The sequence below is a fragment of the Tamandua tetradactyla genome, chromosome 10, assembly GCF_023851605.1.
Source record: "Tamandua tetradactyla isolate mTamTet1 chromosome 10, mTamTet1.pri, whole genome shotgun sequence".
Classification (NCBI taxonomy): Eukaryota; Metazoa; Chordata; class Mammalia; order Pilosa; family Myrmecophagidae; genus Tamandua; species Tamandua tetradactyla.
Genome location: NC_135336.1, coordinates 93544110 through 93564232, shown reverse-complemented (window position 1 = coordinate 93564232; position 20123 = coordinate 93544110). Strand labels below are relative to the sequence as shown.

General features: G+C 38.7%; 1 protein-coding gene across 3 annotated transcripts in view; it reads right to left on the bottom strand.

The window, feature by feature from the left end:
• LOC143648621 (interferon alpha/beta receptor 1-like) overlaps window positions 1-17680 on the bottom strand; it is a 30202-nt gene extending 12522 nt beyond the window's left edge. Inside the window, exons 1-5 of one of the 3 annotated variants that reach the window (XM_077118871.1) lie at window positions 17485-17680; window positions 11939-12062; window positions 5776-5954; window positions 390-547; window positions 126-267 (exon numbers count right to left, since the gene is read on the bottom strand). In XM_077118871.1, coding sequence (XP_076974986.1) covers window positions 126-267; window positions 390-547; window positions 5776-5954; window positions 11939-12062; window positions 17485-17557 — 676 coding nt within the window. In that variant the 5' untranslated portion in view covers window positions 17558-17680. Of the gene's footprint in view, window positions 1-125; window positions 268-389; window positions 548-5775; window positions 5955-11938; window positions 12063-17222; window positions 17346-17484 lie in introns of those variants that run through there. The other 2 variants (XM_077118869.1, XM_077118870.1) reach the window with 2 other exon arrangements.
• Window positions 17681-20123: the final 2443 nt, after the last annotated feature.

The following is a 20123-nucleotide window of genomic DNA, read 5'->3' as shown; positions in this document are numbered from 1 at the left end:
CTAGTGCTTTTAACATCTATTAAACCTTCATATAAAGTTCATTAACTAGGGGGAAAATGCCAAGATTGATACATTGTCAATTTATATATACAGTTATTGAACATAAAGCAAAACTCCTTTTTTACCTGTGGTATTTATACAGTACACTGGACTATACAAACCGACTTTTCTCTGCAAACGTAGTCTTGCTTTAACTTTTAAACAATAAGTAGTCTCTGGTGAGAGTTTATAAATCTTATCTCTGGAATAAACAGGTTCAATCCTTTTCTACAAAATAAAAAAAAAAAGGTCTACTCTTTAAAAAAGTATAAAATCAAATTTTAGAATTAATTCACCTCATTTTTCTCCCACATAAACAAAGGTTAAAAAAAAAAAAAAAAGAAGCTTACTTCTACACCTGAAGAATTCTTCCAGAAAACTAAGCTGTAAATGAACTTTGACTTATCCATAGCCCACATGACACTATCTTCTGTTCCAGGAGAGGAGATGGTAATTACTATTGCCTTATCCTCAGCTTCTAAATGTACTTCTGGAGGACCAATCTGAGCTATAAAAAGTCAAAACAATTATTACATAATACTATCATGCAAAAACATTCATTCAATAAATATTTCTGACCACTTGAAAATATCTGGCATAGTAAACAGATAAGACCCTGCCCGTATGTGGCTTACACTGGTTTTACATTTGAAGAAACCAAACCACTGAATAAACAACTACATATAACATCACATGTAATATAAAGAAAAATAAATATAAAAGAACAGTGAGTGAATGATAGCAAGTACTGTTGTAGATAAGTTGGTCTGCAGAAGTCTTTCTGAGAGTGACATTCATGCTGAGACCTGACTAAAGGGAAGGAGCAAGTCATACAAATATCTAGGGAAATAAGTACTCCAGGCTGAGGCAATAAGGGCAAAGTCTCTAAGACAGGAATGTGCTTGGCATTTTCTGGAGACTGAGGTGGCTAGCAGGGCTGAAGAGCAATAAACAAGGCTGAAAGGTGATGAAAATGAGACTGGAGAGGTAGCTAGATACCAGACAGCCAAAGAAGCACTTTGTGGTCATAGCTGAATCTGTGAAAAGTCAGCGGAGGATAGAGATTGGAGGGTGCCATGATCTGATTTACACTCTGGCAAGCTCATCCTAGTGAAGGTATGAGGAAACAGGGAGACCAGTAAGCTACTGCAGGAGTTCAAGTGAGAAATGAAAGTGGCTTGGTAAAGGCTGTAGCAGTGGTGGAAATGAGAAAAGATCAGACTCAGAATATACTTTTTTCTTTCTTTCTTTTTACGTGGGCAGGCACCAGGAACCAAACCTGGGTCTCCAGCATGGTAGGCGAGAACTCTGCCACTGAGCCTCCGTTACCTGCCCTGGACTCAGAATATACTTTTAAGGTATAGCTGACAGAATTTTTTGATGAACTGGATGTAGGATATGAGAGAAAAAGATGTGTCAATAATTCCAAGGCTCTTGGACTGAGCAAATATATGGGTAAATGGTAACGTCCTTAATTAAGATGGAATATACTGTGGGGAAAACAGGTTTTAAGGAGAAGAGCAAGAGCTTTATTTGGATTTGACTTTCAGATACCTGAGAGAGAGTAGCAAGTTGGTGATACAAGTCTAAAGTTAGTCAGGTGAAGGAATGGAACTGGAGGTATAATTTGGGGAGTCAATATCATTTGATGGTATTGACAGCTGTAAGATAACCAGCAAAGTGAACATAAAAAAGGAAGAGAAGAGGTTCAACAGCTGAGTCCTGTGGGCTGTTCAACATTTAAAGATCTGGAAGAGGAGGAAAAACTGGCAGAGGAACTGAAAAGGAGCAACCAATGAGGTAGGAAGAGCCTGGAAAGAGCAAGGCCAGAAGTCAAGGGAAGGAAGTGAGCGCTAATTTCATCTGTGCCTCAGAGGAGCCAAATCAGAAGAGGACTGGGATTCCAAATGGATTGGGCACTGTGGGGGTCACTGGTGATCTTGACAAGAGTGGTTTTAGTAAAGTGATGAACAAAGCTTGATCACAGAGGTTTGAAGAGGGAAGGGGGGAAAGCAGAAGAAGGAAGTACAGATAATTCTTCTTTTGAGGGGTTTTGGTATAAGGCAATGGTTCTCAGGCAAGATGGTGTCTTATTGAGATATGGAATTTAGTTCATCCTCCAGAGCAGCCAGTAAATAGCCAGGAACGGTACAGAACAACTGCTGAGGGAACATCAGTGACTGGACATTCAGCAAACCCCAGTCTGCAGTACGTCGAACAGCTGAGATCCCACACAGAACTGAAGGCTCCCAAGCCCTGGAGGCCAGTGCCTCTCCCCCATGGGCAGGCTGATTTCCCAAGGGGAAAGGAAACAGACTATACTAGCAACAAGGGTTTAGCTCAACCAAACTCTAATAGCAGAATTAATAAACAAATTCTGACTACTGAAAAGAGGCCCCGAGGATAGGTAAACTTGGAATAAGCAATAAAGGCACTAGGAGTTTTTGCCCGGGTAGAGAGGGGGCAGGGTTGATGGAAAACAAAAACAAAACCACGAGGCTTTTTGAGTCAGACAGCACAAAACACTGGAAAAGGGATGGACTCCAAGAAAAGGGGGCACAAAGAGTGTGGAAAAACCAAGAGCCACTACCAACCTAGGCTCCTGAAACTGAGGAGCAGGCATCTGGCTCTTAAAAGGCTTTTTTTCTATTCCTTAACAGCTCATTAGATGGGCCACTCTTTCCTCTTGAGTTGTAGGCCTGTTTGATCTGGGAAAATCTGACTGCGGTCTATAGTATCTGAGGGGACCTTCCTCAAAAAAAAGAAAAAAAAAAAGAAAAGGCTCCATATAGGCAGGGAAAGTTTAATACAACCTATGCTAGAGGTCTAAAATAAGCTGAACTGAATGTCAAAGAACAGACAGAGAACAAGGCCATCGAACAAGGCCATCCAACAAGAAAATCCTAGGCAAAACAGAACAAATAATTAAGAATTATTTGTTCCAAATAAATCCAGAATAAACTAATTAAGGAAATCAAATGCTTACATGCCAGCAAAAATAATGAGTCATACTAGGAAAATCGAAGCTACAGCCCAGTCAAAGGAACAAGCCAACACCTCAAATGAGATACAGGAGTTGAAACAAATAATTCAGGATTTCGAACAGACATGGAAAATCTCATCAAAAATCAAATCAACAACAGAAGGAGAATGTAAAGAAGACACTAGACGAACAAAAAGAGGAACTCAAAAGTGTGAAAAAACAAATCACAGATCTTACAGGAATAAAGGGAAAAAGCAACAGAAACCTACAATAGATCTGAGGAGGCAGAAGAAAGGATTAGTGAACTAGAAGACTGGACATCTGAAATCTGACACACAGGGAAAAGAATGGAAAAATATAAGCAGGATTTCAGAGAACTGAATGACAACATGAAGCACATGAATATATATGTCTTGTGTGTGCCCCAGAAAGAAAAGAAAATGGAAAAGGAGGAGAAAGACTAATGGAGGAAATAATCACCAAAAACTTCCCATCTCTTATGAGACATAAAATTACATATCCAAGCAGTGCAGTGTACCCCAAACAGAAAAGATCCAAATAGACATACTCCAAGACACTTACTAATCAATAAACTTTGTTAAATGTCAAAGACAAAGAGAGAATTTTGAAAGCAGCAAGAGAAAAGCAATCCATTACATACAAGGGAAACCCAATAAGACTATGTGTGGATTTCTGAGCATAAACAATGGAGGCGAGACAACAGTGGTATGATATATTTAAGATTCTAAAAGAGAAAAACTGCCAACCAAGAATTCTACATCCAGGAAAACTGTTCTTCAAAATGAGGGGGAGATTAAAATATTTTCAGAGAAACAATCATTGAGACAATTTGTGACTAAGAGACTGGCTCTGCAAGAATTACTAAAGGGAGCACTACAGGCAGACAGGAAAAGGCAGGAGAGAGAGGTCTGGAGAACGGTGTAAAATGAAGACTATTACTAAAGGTAAAAAGAGAAAAAAAATCAGATATGACATATACAATACAAAATACAAAAAGGTAGAAGTACCGCCTTTACAGTAATAACACTAAATGTTAGTGGATTAAACTCCTCAATCAAGACACAGACTGGCAGAATGGATTAAAAAATAGGACCCATCTATAAATTGCCTATAGAAGACTCACTTTAGACCCAAGGACAAAACCAGATTGAAAGTGAAAGGTTGGAGAAAGATATTTTATGTGAACAACAACAAGAAAGGATCAGGGTAGCTACACAATATCTGACAAATAAGACTTCAAATACAAAACAACTGAAAGAACAAAGAAGGACACTATGTATTAATAAAAGGAACAATTCAACAAGACACAACAATCGTAAGTATTTATGCACTGAGTCAGAGTGCGCCAAAGTACACGAGGCAAACACTGAAAACACTGGAGGGAGAAATAGACACCTCTACCATAATAGCTGAAGACTTCAATTCCCCATTCTCATCAATGGAGAGAACATCTAGACAGAGGATCAATAAAGAAACAGAAAATTTGAATAACACAATAAATGAACTAGACTTAACAGACATTCACAGAACATTATAACCTACAACAGCAGGATACACATTTTTCTCAAGTGTTCATGGATCATTCTCAAGGACAGACCATATGCTAGGTCACAAAGCGAGTCTCAATAAATTTTAAAAGATTGAAATAATACAAAGCACTTTCTCAGATCATAATGGAATGAAGCTGGAAATCAATAACAGGCAGAGGGCCAAAAAATTCACAACTATATGGAGGCTAAACAACATACACTTAAACAACGAGTGGGTCAAAGAAAAAAACCACAAGAGAAATCAATGAATATCTCGAGGCAAATGAAAATGAAAACACAACATATCAAAATTTATGGATGCAGGAAAGACAGTGTTAAGGGAAAATTTATTATCTTAAATGCGTATATTAAAAAAGAAGAAAAAACAAAACTCAAGGAATTAACTGTTCACTTGGAAGAACCAGGGAAAGAACAGCAAACTAATTCCAAAGCAAACAAAAGGAAAGAAATAACAAAGATTAGAACAGAAATAAATTAAGTTGAGAACATGCAAACAATTGAGAACATCAACAAAATCAAAAGTTGGTTCTTTGAAAAAAATCAATAAAATTGATGGACCCTTAGCTAGTTTGACAAGAGAGAGAGAGAGAGAGGGGAAACAAATAAAATCAGAAATGAAACAGGAAACATAACCACTGACCCTGCAGAAGTAAAACTAACAATAACAAACCCATTAAATGGTACCAAATAGTTCTTAATAAAAATAGCTACACTTTCCTAAAACTAAAAAGTTACTGAAAAGAGAGGTACTTTTATATACTATTTTTCAAAACTCTTTAATCTCTGGCATAATAGAAGACAAATAGAGTCTATAATTACTTCTGCATTCAGTTACCATGTCACCTGACAAGGGAATTCTGGAAAATTCCACTGTAAATATGTAAGAAAATGAGAATGAAAAGGGAAAAATATATCTTAAAATTATTATGAAAATAGTTCCATCCTTACCAACCCCCTGAAAGGGACCCTAAGGGTCCCCAGACCACACTTCAAGAACCACTACTACAAGAGAAGCAGAGAAATGTGGTAGTTGCATGAAGGAAATATACTTTTAAGGGAATCGTTCTTTATTTTTTAAAGATTAAAGATACTACATGATGAGAATGAATGGACTCGGGAAGTAAGCTGTTCTTATACTTAGTAAAGAATTAACATTTAATTCAGAGAGCAACTTTTTCTTACCTTTTAGAAATGGTATAAATGGGTCAACCTCATACCATGGAGAAGTACTGTTTCCCTTTTCTGCTCTCACACGCAATTTAATTTCTTGATAAACTTTTAGATTGGCAGAAGAAAAGCTGCATTTGGTACTAGTAATATATTGACACCCAGGCAATTTTATCCAATTATCCATCCCAGATCTTTAAAACAGAAAAGCATATGAATGAATGAGCAAATGTATAAATACAAAGAAATATCAAGTAAGTTTTCTGCTTACAAACATAATAAAGCTAGTTTAAATAGCCATCTCTTCTACTTGAGTTAATGTCCTATTGACATTTTAGTTATATCTTTCCAAACTTCTTTACTGCCTATATACCAAGTTATTATTTATATAAATGGAATAAATGGACATAGTTAATTTTTAAATACAGTTCTATATATAATTTCATGGATGACTATATTAGGATTATCAAGGAAGTAGAGAAAAAAATGAACCATAAGGCAAAAGTAGATTTAAGGTCATTTTCATCAAAAGCACCTGTGTGACTTCTGGCATTACTTTGTGCTTCTGGACCTTGGCTTTCTTACCGAAAAAATTTGGGAACTGGATTTCATTATTCCCTTCTGACCTCCTCCTATGAATTGATTTACCCACTCTGAGGTTGACCTTACAACAGAATCAATACGATATCAGGTCTCCTCTGCCCTCCCCCAAACCAAATGACCCTTTCTGCTGGCTAATCTTCATAATTCCTTTCATCCCATCATTAGAAGCATAAAACTTAAAAACCGTTAATATAAACTAACAAATTCCTCAAAATGGAACTGGTCAATCAAATTTTAAGTGATTGAGATCCCACTCTTTTTCAAAAGAAGTGAACTGCCTAAAGCAGAAAGGGCATGTTGCTGCAAAGAAGAGAGAAGAGACTGGGGAACAAATAAGGGATAATAAACTAGAATTCATTTTTTCCTATTTTTTTGCCTACGGTAAACTCTGTCTACCTAAAGCAGGCAGAGAACCTATCTTCTGAGAAGGCACTTTTGTCAAGCCTAATTCTAGCACTGGCTGGTTTTTTGTTTGTTTTTTTTCAGTAATATTGGAAACTTCATTTTTTTTTTTTGGCATGGGCAGGCTCTGAGAATCGAACCCAGGTCTTTGGCATGGCAGGTGAGAATTCTGCCACTGAACCACAATTGCACTGCCAGAGATTCTTTTTTTGTTATTGCTGTGGGAGTTTCTTTTTTAAAACATGGGCAGGCACAGGGAAATGAACCTGGGTCTCCGGTGTGGCAGGTGAGAACTCTGCCACTGAGCCACCGTTGTCCGCCTGTAGACTTCATTTTAAAGATACTTTAAGATATTAGAAAACATGATGCTATCCAAATAATTTTGTATTGACCTAAATGCAAGTCTACCCTACTTTTAAAACAGGAAAACATTTATCAAAAATATACAACAGCATACAGAACGTGTTGTTCCTGGGTGGTTCCCCTTATACTTTACCTACCTAGTTTTAAGATTAGAGTTGGAATTAATGATATCTTAATTTAAACATAAACAGTACTGGGAAACTCAAAATGTCAGTATCTATTTTTAAAAATCTAGTAACTATTAATGAGTGAACTTTGAGAATTGAAGTTTAGAATACAGATTATCAGGAGATAGAAAGAGAATAGACAATTGAGCAGTTGGTGCCAAAGGAATGCAGATTGTGCAACAGGACTGACTGTAAAAATTCAGAAATGGACAGCACAATATTATCTGATTGTAGCACAATAATATTAGTACAATGAATGAAGCTGAATGTGAGTATGACTGAGGGAGAAGGGCTGGAGATACATGAAACCAAAAGGAAAGACAGAGGATAAAGACTGAGATGGTATAATTTAGGAATGCCTAGATAGAACAACGATGGTGATTAAATGTACAAATAAAAAAACACTTTTGTAAAATGGAGAACAAATGAATATCAACATTGCAGGTTGCTGAAAACAGATGATATGGGGGCAAGGGGGAAGTACAATCAATATAAACTAGGGTCTATAGTCAACAGTAACATTATACTGTGCTTCCAGTGAATATAATAAAGGCATTATGCCAAAATTAAATGTCAACAGGTTAGGGGCATGGGGGAGTGGTAGGGATTCTTTGTGGAGTAAAAGGAAATGTCTTCATATAGATGGGAGGCGAAGGTATATCTATACACTTAGGTTGGATTGTATGATGTGTGAATAAAACTGTTAAAAAATGAAGAGAAAGAAACAAGTGCTAGAGAAATTGCAGAGAAAGAGATGTACCTATTCAATGTTGGTAGGCAAACAGAGGTGCAGCCCCTTGGAGGGCAGTGTGGTGGTTCCACAGGAGGGGAGGGATGGGTTTGACATATGATCCTGAAACCTGTTGCTCAGTATACACCTGCAGGAACTGATTGTGGGGATACAAATGGACATTTGCAGACTGGTATTTATGGTGGCAGTGTTCATGATCCACAAAGGATGCAAGGGGCCTAAAGGTAAAACTGAGGAATGGAACGGGGATCTATGGTGTATACACAGAATGGACTACCGAGAGGCCTCAAGAAGGAATGAAGTTGTGAGGCATGCAACTAGGTGTATGAACCTTAAGGAATGAAATATCAGGAACAAAAAGACAAATATTATCATGCCTCAATCATATGGACTAATTATAATATAAAAACTTGGTGAAGTAAAGTCGAGAATATCAGATTGGGGTCTATTGTAAAGGAGCTTAAACTGTAAGCTCTGACAGCAGTCACATATATTCAGGGGTTCTAACTGTTATTTCTAAATTCTGAGATACTGAGCTGTTTGTTTATAACTTGGTTGTTCCCAGAAACTTCCGTATTTATGTGACACCTAAGACTCAGAGTTATAGCTCTGAAGCAATGAAAGTCAGCAGTACCCACACAGGAACTGTTGAGACAGTCATCAGACTTCGAGTATAGATATGAATGAAGCTATCTGGATAGAACTAAGGTATATCAGAATACAGGAAAAATATTTTAAAACTTCAACTTGGGTGTGAGATCAAAGGGAGAGATGTTTACTTGGTAAAAAATCTATACTTTGGGCAGCATAATTCCTAATTTAACTTCCATGGTCGGTTTAGTTGAACACCACATGGAATCCTGAATAGGGCAAGAGATCTCGTTGGCTTGTCCAGGTTAGTGTGATGCCTCAAAATATCCCAGAGTAATTTGGGCAGTGAATAAAGAAATATTTGCAAGGTCCCTTTGGGGTACTGGGGAAAAAGGAGGAAATATTCAACTTCTCCATTTGGAGAATTTCTAACATTCTTGAGAGTAGCGGGGACAAACAGGCCAAGCCCTTGATCCTGGGGTTCACCCTATGAAACTTACTCCTGCAAAGGATAAGCTAAGCCTACTTATAATTATGCCTAACAGTGAACCCCAGAGAACCTCTTTTGTTACTCAGGTGTGGCCTCTCTCTAAGCCAACTTGGCAGGTGAACTCACTACCCTACCCCCTACATGGGACATGACTCTCAGGGGTATAAATCTCCCTGGTAACATAGGACAGAACTCCTGGGATGAGCCGGAACTTGGCCTCAAGGGATTGAGAAAGCCTTATTGACCAAGAGGGGTGAGAAAGTCTTCTTTTTTTTTTTACATGGGCAGGCATCGGGAAACGAACCCGGGTCCTCGGACATGGCAGGCAAGCATTCTTACCTGCTGAGCCACCGTGGCCCACCCGAGAAAGCCTTCTTGACCAAAAGGGGGAAGAGAAAAGTGAGACAAAATAAAGCTTCACTGGCTCAGAGATTTCAAACAGTCGAGAAGTTATCCTGGTGGCTGTTCTTACGCATTATACAGATATCCCTTTTAGTTTATGGTATACTGGAGTGCCTGGAGGGATGTATCTGAAACTGCTGAGCAATATTCCAGGAGTCATGATTTTTGAAGATGATTGTATAAAGATACAACTTTTATAATGTGACTGTGGGATTGTGAAAACCTTGTGTCTGCGACTCCTTTTATCCAGGCTATGGACAGATGAGTAAAAAAATATGGATAAAAATATATAATAGGGGGACAAATGTTAAAATAAATTGGGTGGATGGAAATACCAGTAGTCAATGAGAGGGAGGGGTAAGCGGTTTGGTATGTAAGAATTTTTCCTTTTTTTCTTTTTTGGTAGAGTAATGCAAATGCTCTAAAAAATGATCATGGTGATGAATACACAAGCATGTGATTACATTGTGAGCCACTGATTGTACACCATGTATGGAATGTATGTGTGTGAAGATTTATCAGTAAAGATATAAAAAAATAAAAATAAAAATAAATAACCCAATAACTCTTTACTTTTGTCTTTCTACTCTGCTCCAGATGTAACTATATGCTCTATTATAACTACTTTTGCATATAAGGGAATTACTGCAGCTGCAGTTATACTTTAATATTTTATTACCTTAAAAACAAAAACCAAAGAACTTTTTATCATACGATATTTAGGTCAGAACAGAATATAACTTAAACTATGAATGTGTAACTAATATAATAGTCATTTCATAAAATCAGTTTCATTATCTTTATTCCATCTCGGTCTCTTCTGCTCACTGATACATTCTTAGTACCTAGAAGAATGCTTGGCATAAAAAGCCATTTGTTTTATGAAAGAATGAATGCTAAATGTCACATCCATCATAAGATATTCTAGATGTAATCTGTAAACACTGATTTTTTTTTTAAGACGGCATTTGTTCTTCAGGCACTGGAATCTTAATATGCATGTGTCTGTGTATCATTTATTTGTGGTGTATGCAGAATACCAGTGGCATATGTCCTACATTGTGACATACTGTATGAGAAAATACCTGTCTGCTGCTGCTATTACATTTCAATTTATCACTTACTGCCACTGCATACTTTATAACTATTCAATACTTACAACAACCTTCTGAGTCAGACACTTTACTATTGGGGTGTCCCATTCCACTTTGCCTACGGCAGTCTTGGTTTAAGCTCGGTGTTGCAGATCATCTAAAATTAGATGTCTTTTTTTCTTAAAAATATCCTGGACCAGTTATCAAATTCATTAAACAGAAAACATAGGTGCCTCTTACATTTTTAAAAAGTATTTTAGTTTGGATGATAAATTATATGATCATCTTAGTTTCCAAATTCATTTATTAGATAAGGAAACTGAGATACATAGAGAGTAACTAAAAGAAGATGATTTAAGCCAAAAGCAGCTTGGCTCAAGTTTGTAACCCATCCCACCCTGCACTACGCTACACCACACCACACCACACCGTCTCCCCAAACATGCTGTTGGCATATTTTTGCAAGGTAATTGTTTATAAAGCTGGCAAAATAAAAAACAGGGTAAGAATACACTGAAATAATGCATTTGATGTTAAAAATGAGAAGGGAAGAGTAGAAGACTTTAAGGATAAGAGAATTTAGCATAAGTAACAACTTGTGAAGGAACAAAAATATGACAGCAGTGTCTGTGGCTTTGTTCTTTTTTATAAAGGTAACTTTAATTATACGCATGATATTATATACCTTTCTCTCTCTCTCTATTCCAAGACCTTTCAAATGGACCTTTTTTGGTTATTCTCCCATATCCTCAAGACATGCTCAAGTTTGGACCAGTTTTTTTTTTTTTTTTTTTTTTTTAAAGAGAGAGGGAGGAAGGGAAGGAAAGACAGAGAAGGAAGGAAGGATGGAAGGAAGGAAGAAAGGGAAACATCTTTAAACATTTTCTTGTTTTATTATATTTTGTTTGTTTGTTTGTTTTTTACATGGGCTGGGGCCGGGAATCGAACCGGGGTCCTCCGGCATAGCAGGCAAGCACTCTTGCCTGCTGAGCCACCGCGGCCCGCCCCTGGACCAGTTTTTATTTGAAAATGCTAGAGCATCTAAAGCAGTCAGAGAAGATAAGGCTGTGAATTAGAGAAACTGTCTCCTACCTTCAGCCCCAAATCTCTTTTGTTTCAATGCCCAAAGATGAAATTTGATTAAGTCTCTATTTATAGAAAATAAGTTATTAATAGTATGTAAAATAGTTATAACATTTTTAAATTAAGGAAAAACAAATGTTTCCTAAATCTGAAAACAAAAACAAAAAACTCATGGTGTCAGAATTATAAAAATTATTCAGAATTTCTGGCAAATCAACAAATAGAGACTTACATTTGATAATCTGCTGAAAAAGTCACATTCTTGACAGACTCATTGCTTCTGTTCCACTTCAGGATAAAGCTGTCATCTATGATAGAGACCTCTACATTGTGGGGAGATTTTAGATTGTTTCCACCTATAAAGGCAACAACAACGAAGAAAATAATTATACATGCATTATATAGATATCAAAAAAGTTATTCTTCCCTTCACACCACTGATTAAAGAATGAATATTTTTAAATACAACAAAGCATATAAAAATCTAAAAAAATTAATTACTCTAAGCACAGGGAGGCTCCTAATTATTTACATTTCTGTATGAGAGAGCAGGAAAAAGGTTGAGTCTTTTTCATCTATAAAAGTAAGAGTTATCTTTTACTGAAAAAAAAGCAAAAACAAAAAAAAGCTCAGTAGAAAAATAGGATTTTTCTTTGATGTAATACCGATGCAAAGGGTACAGGGCTCAAGTGTTTAACAGCCTTGACTGCTACGTTTAGTGGTGGTTGCTTCATATAGTTTGATATAGATCTGAAGAGATGTGATTTCAAACTTGACAGCTATTCATAGGAACTGAATAGTCGCAAAACAAAATGAAAACAGATGTATGAATGTTTATCCCATCAGCCAAGCACTTCCAGAACCTGAAAATGCCCTGACTGCTGATTCTATCAAGTCTGAACCTCTATTCCTAATACAAATCCACCAGTTGGCTCTCCTCCCTCCTCATTCTTCCTTTCCAGCCCTTCCAAGTTGCAGTTCACCTCTCTGCCTTGCTGTCTTGCTGAATACCCAAATACCTCAAGGCCCAGCTTAAGTTTCATTCCTTAAAGAAAACCTTACCCCAATACTGATCTTGCTCTTCTCTTACATGCTATATAACTTAATCTGTACATCTGTAACCAAGAAAAGTAAGACTTAACAAATAATTATGTCTGAATCATCATATAGGTGCCTTTTTCTTACTTTCTAGTATACCGTAGAAAAGCCAAAAAGAAAAACCTGAACTCGTTGAAACCTACTGAATTGTAAAGTGTAAAAACCTTTTGACGGGGATGGTGTGGGGGTGCAAGGGTAGCTCAGTGGTAGAATTCTCGCCTGAGAATTCAGTGGGAGAACTCAATTCCCGGCACGCCCCCCCCCCCCCCCAAATTCAACAAATGGTGTGAAAATAATGGGACAGTCACATGGAAAAAGAGTGAAACGTGACCTCCACAACACAGCATACAAAACAGAACCAAAAAACCTAACTGACCGTGCTTGTACCCCCTTATTCTTAACTTTGGAGTCCTATAATCGTGACACCCCCCCTCATGCTAATGAATGCACTTAAGTCAGACCTAAACTACCCGTTGGCTACAGTGTTTGTACTTGTTATGTTAATGGTTATCCTACATTAGTTCTAGCTTAGCTCTGCTCATTTGCATTTGTAATTGCAGATGTTTATACTGCTATTGTGACAATTCTATCTCCCCTTTTTAGAATCCATAAAAATTCTGAACAATTATGATTCCTGGAAACAGATTTAGGCCCAAAGCCCATATCTGATCTCCTTGGTTCACCCTGCAAGAAACTCAAACATTGGCTGGTAGGCACATCAGGCACAGAACCCCTCTTTTGACTGGTATCAACTCAACTTCATACTCAAGTGGATGTATTCACCACAGTATCTGGCATACTGTAGGCTCACAAATATTTGTTGAATGAAAGACGTATTTTTAGAATTTGCTTTTTGCTTTAACACAAATTTCCAACCAGACTACAAGTTCCTTAAGGACACGGTCCACATTGCTTCATACAAACTTGCAGTTTTCAAAGTACTTAGCCAATATAAGTATTGGGTTCACATGAACTTCTTCAAAATCACTGAGGACTGAAATTTCAGTAAGATATTACAACTTTTTACATTTTAAATTTATTTCTGGTGTCCACAATATTTCTAGCCTTTATTTCTGCCTCAGGGTGAGCATGTTTTTGCACATTTTCTATCACAGGACTCCTTGTGTAGAACCTCCTTTACTGGGACTGCTTCCTGTCCTTTGAGTTGGAGACATGATATTGTGGTATGGGGTCTAAAGAGGAGACACCTAAGAAAACATTCTCTGATTTTTTTTTAATTTGGGGAAGTACCCATCAAGTCTCCCGCCCTCAATTTTCTGTTTCACATTTGTATTCTCTGAGACTTCAACCCTGAATAGAATAAACTCCCTTATCCCATTTATCAGGATTTTATAAATTCAATACAGCCAAAGGGCAGAAACTGGATTTGGATTTATGGGGGTGTAAGGAACCAGAGGCCAGGCCCTGCCTCCTCCTCCATTTGAGAACAAATCACACAGCCACCTACAGGAGACAGACAGACCTTAAAGGTCAAAGAACGTGAAGTCTTCCATTTTTGCAGACTTCCATTTCCCAACCGACTGCCACTGAAAAGGATAATTCCCCTGTCCCTAGGTCCCTAATTAAAAGTCATGGCTAATTTTCTGTCTGGTGTGTTCTGTGGTCTCAGGAGCTATGCTGGGCTGGAACAGAGGGTTAACAAAAGACTTGATAGGATTTGCAGGTTTTGGAATATTGTGATGCTATCAGTTAGCCCATTACCCTTTAAGAGATTTTAATTATAAATGGAATTTTAAGTTTACTTCCTTTCGTTTATTGTTATCTTATATTTCATAACACCGCTGTAACGGGTAACAATACATTTGCTCCACTTGGTCTTTTTTTTTTTTTTTATCAAACCCTTGTCAGCTTAGTCTCTTGTTAGTTTATGTTAAACTATTTACAATACTGCTGTAAACTGTAAGCTAGTTTACACACTTCCAATTAACCACAAACAATCTATCAATATCTGTCAATGTTACCATCTCCACTTCCCTTTATCTAATCCCATAAAACTCCAAACCCATATGACATGGGGAAACAGACCTGAGGCCTTTTTGCCTCCTTCACCTATACAGCATGCTCTGTAATAAGACTTTTTCTCTGTTTGAAATTCTGATGTCACAGATTAGTTTATATGCACTTTAGGCAGAGAATCCGATTTGGTAATTTAGGTAATATCATGTCCAAAATATCCTAACTCTAGTAATTCTAGGCCTTGAGCTAAGAAGAAGAATTCTGATGGGGTAGAGCCAGAGATTTTCTCAGAGATGAAATTCTTCTGCTAAAGGAAAGAGATCTTGGAGTCAGAGACATTTTAGCATTTGGGAAAACAACGAATAAACCTTTAACAAAACTGATAAATGGACAGGGACTTAGAAACAAAGTTATTAAACAGAATTATAGTTTTCGTGGATTTTATTCTATTAGCATTAAAGATTCCACTTAATAATTTATTTTACCCTTTTAGTATGTAAATTATATAAGTGGGCACTTAATCTAATATTTACACATCAGTATGATTGGCTTTGCCAACATTTCACATTCATATTGATGACCAGAAATGGTTTACTATCTCTTAAGTTTGATGTAAAACAAAACACAAACATCTATTCAAATATAAATAAAACTTTCTGCTCATACTTTGGATTATTTTCTTAGGATAGGGTCCCAGATTGAATTTACTAGATTAAAACGTATGGCTATTGTTAATGACTTTTGCAACAGAGAGCAACATTGCAATGTCAAATTCAAGTTATTATATGTGGGTTGACACTTTATTTGGCTTTGAACGTTAATTATTCTGTGGGGGGAAAAGTAGATTAGTCAACTGATAGGTAACTAACATTTAAGCCCTTAATAACTAGGGGGATAATCAACAATTTAAATAGTTTGACCTTTAGGAAAATAGTCCAGCCTGGTTAAGTTCCAAGGCTCTGATGCCAGTCTCCTATGGTTTGATTTCCCACTCTGCCACTGGTACCTGTGTGACCTTAAGTAAGTTATTCAATCTCTCTGTGCTTAAAATCCCTCATCTGTGAAATGAGAGTACTGGAGCCAGGACTGTTCTGAGAGCTAAATGAGTTTACATACCTAAAGCAACTTAGATGAGTACATGAATTTACATACTTAAAGTAATTTAGAATAGTACATGGAGAAATTCAGATTTAACACATAATTATGATGACTGAATCACCACACAGGTGCCTTTTCTTACTTTTCTAGTATATTGTAGAATATACAAAAGGAAATACCTGAAGTTGTTGAAACCTACTAAATTGCAAATTCTAAAAACCTCATGACTGGTCCGGCTTGTACCCCAGTATCCTGTTTTACAACTTTAGAGTCTTATAATCACAGAAACAATTCCTTAATGATAACAAGGAAATTGAGTCAGTCCAGAACTACTGATTTGCTTATTGTAATGGGTGGTTTAATTCCAGCCTAGTGCCAATCCTTTACATTTGTGAATTGTAGCTACTTATATTTGATACTGTAGTAATAATAATGCCATCTCCCCTTGTTTGAGTCCATAAAAACTTTAAACCCCTTATTCTCAGGGAGACAGATTTAAGGCCTAGAGGTCATCCGATCTGCTTCTCTTTCCGAAACCCGTGCCATAGCTGAGCTTTTAGGTGCATGGGGTAGGAACCCCAGGTTTGTTCAGTATTAACAGTGTCTGGCACATAGTTAAGAGCTCATTAACACTGGTTCCGTATAATTTGTATTTTAGATGCTCTCCTCCTGCCTAGATCAAAATTAGTTTCTTAATGCACATGCTCCTGGCATGCCAATTTTATGCGAAAACCTGGGACAATTATTTTAAAACATGAGTGTGATGCAAGATTTTCATAAACAAAAGACGTCAAAGAAATTATCATGAGTTGCTCAAAGACCTTAGTACTCATAGACTACATTTGCAGCAGACTACAAGAAACATGACATCACATACCATATACGGACACTGTTTTCTGAGTAAACGGTTTAAGTATTTTGAAACTGCCGGGCCGCTTCACCCAACTCTCCTGATTCCTGCCCTCTGCTGGCCCTGCTCTCTCCTATACCGCTCCCCGCTACAAAATGACCTCACCCTTTCAGTCAACTTTATAATCAGGGCCATTCAGTTGAGACATGCTCGCTAAGTATTAAAAAAGCCAGCAATCTGGCCCGGGGGCTGTTCCAGCCTTTGCATTTTGGTTGTGTACTTCCCTTGTATTATTTTTTATTAGACTGCACGGATCCCGAGGGCAAAATAATTTTTGCAACAATCAGCCCGCTCCCGCGCCTGACTGCGTCTATTAAACGCTCGTTTCAGAAACGAGCGTTTTCGGCTATAATCGAAAAAAATGGTTTTCGGTTATAGCCGAGAAAGTGGATTTTTCAGAAGGAAGCAAATGAACGCGCATGTTCTCGCCCACCTAGCTTCACCCAGGGCGCCGGTCCTGCAAGGATTTTGGATCTCACTTGGTCCTGTTTGTTCTTGAGCCCAAGTCGGTTTCAATCTAAGCAGTACGGCCACGGACCCCAAACCACCGCGGCACGGGCCGCCGCCCCCCACGCCCCCACCCCCACGAGGTTCCCGGAGAAGACGCTGACACCGCCCCACCTCGGCGCCGCGGCTGCCCTCACGACCGACACGGCCCTCGGCAAGGCCTGAGCCGAGACCCTCCTGTCTCTCACCTGCGGCCGCGAGCAACGCCCACTGCACCCCGAAGAGCACCATCAGGGCCGTAGGGCCCAAAAAGGCGACCATCGTCCGCGAGGCGCGGCCGACCACGCGGGTCACATCCTCGACCTTCTTGAGCTGGCGCTATGAAGCGCCTCTTCGCGCGAGCGCCGCTCCCTCCGCGCGCGCGCACGCCTAACGCCCGGGTTCACGCCCGCGGCGGCTGAAGGAGGGAGCGCGCGCGCTCCTTGCGTAGCGCCCGGCTATCCCTCCCGCTCCTCGCCCTCCCAGTTCCGGGTCAAAGATTATTTGCCCTCCTTCTTCCCGGAAGATTTCCCCACCCGGAGAGGTCTGAGCCTCACAGGAACGCGAACTGTTGCTAGTGCGCGTGCGCAGTCGTCGCGGCCCAGGTGGTCCCCTCTCGGTACTTATCCGGCTCGTAGCGGTCCGAGGGGCGTGGGCATGGTGGTTCGCCCTCCGTCCTGGCCTTCCCCTGCCTGGGTCACGGCCCCGGGAGGGCTTGGAAAACCGCGTAGGGGCAGCTTGGGGATTAAGGTGGGCGGGAAAGTGGAAAATGCCTAGCGGGCCGGGACATTTCCTGAGTGCTGGTCGCGGTGAGTGAAGGGCAGGCGTTTCCAGAGTTGAGCAAAGCGTATCCGGTGATTGCTACGTGGGTGACCTGGCCGACTGGCTCGCGGACCCCTTCAGAAGTGGGGGGGGAGGCACGAGGTCTTCACAACAGTTGTCTCTAAATTGTTACTGTCAGAAAACACGGTTCTAAACAGTTAGGCCCGCCTGATCTGGCATCACACAGAGAAACAAGTATCTTGGTGAAAAGCTGAGTTGATTGAAAATGTATCGTCAAGGAACTGGAGGAAAACACTTGCAAGACCGGTTCAGAGTGGGAAAGGTGCTTTGGGATTTTATAACTCCGAACAGACAAAGAAATGGCAAAGATTAAGAAGAAAGCAGCAAAAACAAAAAACAACTGAGTAAAAGTCACAGGATTCATTAAAATTGGGTAATGTTTGTTTGCTTCATTTTGTTTGGTCAGTGTATCCTGTCAGCTGGTAGGCCCTTTCTTTGTTGACCATTCAGGCCTTTGATCTAATCCTTCAAGAAGAGGAAGTCGCTAATGTTAGTTCATAATGACCTTTGATTCCTGCCTGCAGAGCAAGAAGGAGAGTCTCTGGGAACAGAGCAAGTTCTTTCAGATTAGGTCAACAGCAAACTATTTCAGCAAGGGCTTTTTTCTCCCCCATTACATAGCTGTAAATTTATCAGCATGATCATATTTAGAATATTGCATCACTCCAGAAAAAGAAAAACAAAAAATTCATACATTCATACTCTTATCCCTCCCTGTGATTGACCACTAGTATTTCAATCTACCAGAGAACAAGAACCTTTTCTGAAATAATTCAAAGCTATTTTGTGAAGTTCTTGTACCAAATAGTTTTTTAATTTTCAATTTTTTAATGCTATATATTCACATAGTCATCCAAAGTGCACAGTCGCTGGTTCACAGTATCATCAAAATAGACTTTTTTCTTTTTTGTGAAAAATAATATATACAAAAAAGCAATAAATTTCAAAGCACATTGCAACAATTAGTTGTAGAACAGATTTGAGTTTGGTATGGGTTACAATTCCACAATTTTAGGTCTTTTCTTCTAGCTACTCTAAGATAGTGGAGACTAAAAGAAATATCAATATAATGATTCAGCGATCACACTCTTCATTAAACCTTACCTTCTCTGTATAATTCCACTGTCAATTTTGATCTTTCTCCCACTGTTTAGGGGTATTTTGGGCTAGGCCCATTCTAACATTTTCATGTTGGAAGGGTGTTGTAGTCTACTAGCTGCCAGAATGTGATGTACCAGAAACAGAATGGCTTTTAAAAAGGGGAATTTAATAAGTTGTTAGTTTACAGTTCTAAGGCTGAGAAAATGTCCCAGTTAAAACAAGTCTATAGAAATGTCCAAGCTTAGGCATCCAGGGAATGATACCTAGGTTCAACCACACCAAAGATGTTCAGGGTTTCTCTCTCAGCTGGAAGGGCTTGTGGTAAAGTCTGCTAGCTCTCTCTTCCGACTGCTTGTTTCATGAAACTCCCTGGGAGGCGTTTTCCTTCTTCATCTCCAAAAGTCACTGTCTGGTGGACTCTCTGCTTCATGGTTCTGCAGTGTTCTGTGTTCCCTCAGGATCTCAAGCATTTTCCAAAAATGTTTCCTCTTTTAAAGGATTCCAGTAAAGTAATTTTTACTGGAATTGGGTGGAGACACTTCTCCACCTAATCAAGTTTAATACCCACACTTGGTTGAGTCACATCTCCATGGAGATAATCTAAATAAAATTTCTAACATACAGTACTGAATAGGGATTAGAAGAAATAGCTGTCTTTAGTAAAATGGGATTAGGATTAAAACATGGTGTTTCTAAAGTATATAAATCCTTTCAAACCAGCGCACAGGGTTTGGCAATAATATGGGATAGGGAGACGGAACTAGTTGATGTTCTGGAGAGGCTGGCGCCTCTGCATTTCAGGACTTATCTGGAAGTTGTAGGTTTCTGGAAAGTTACCATAGTGATGGAACTTTTGCAGAATTTTTTTTTTAATGTGAAATATACATACAAAACAATAAATTTC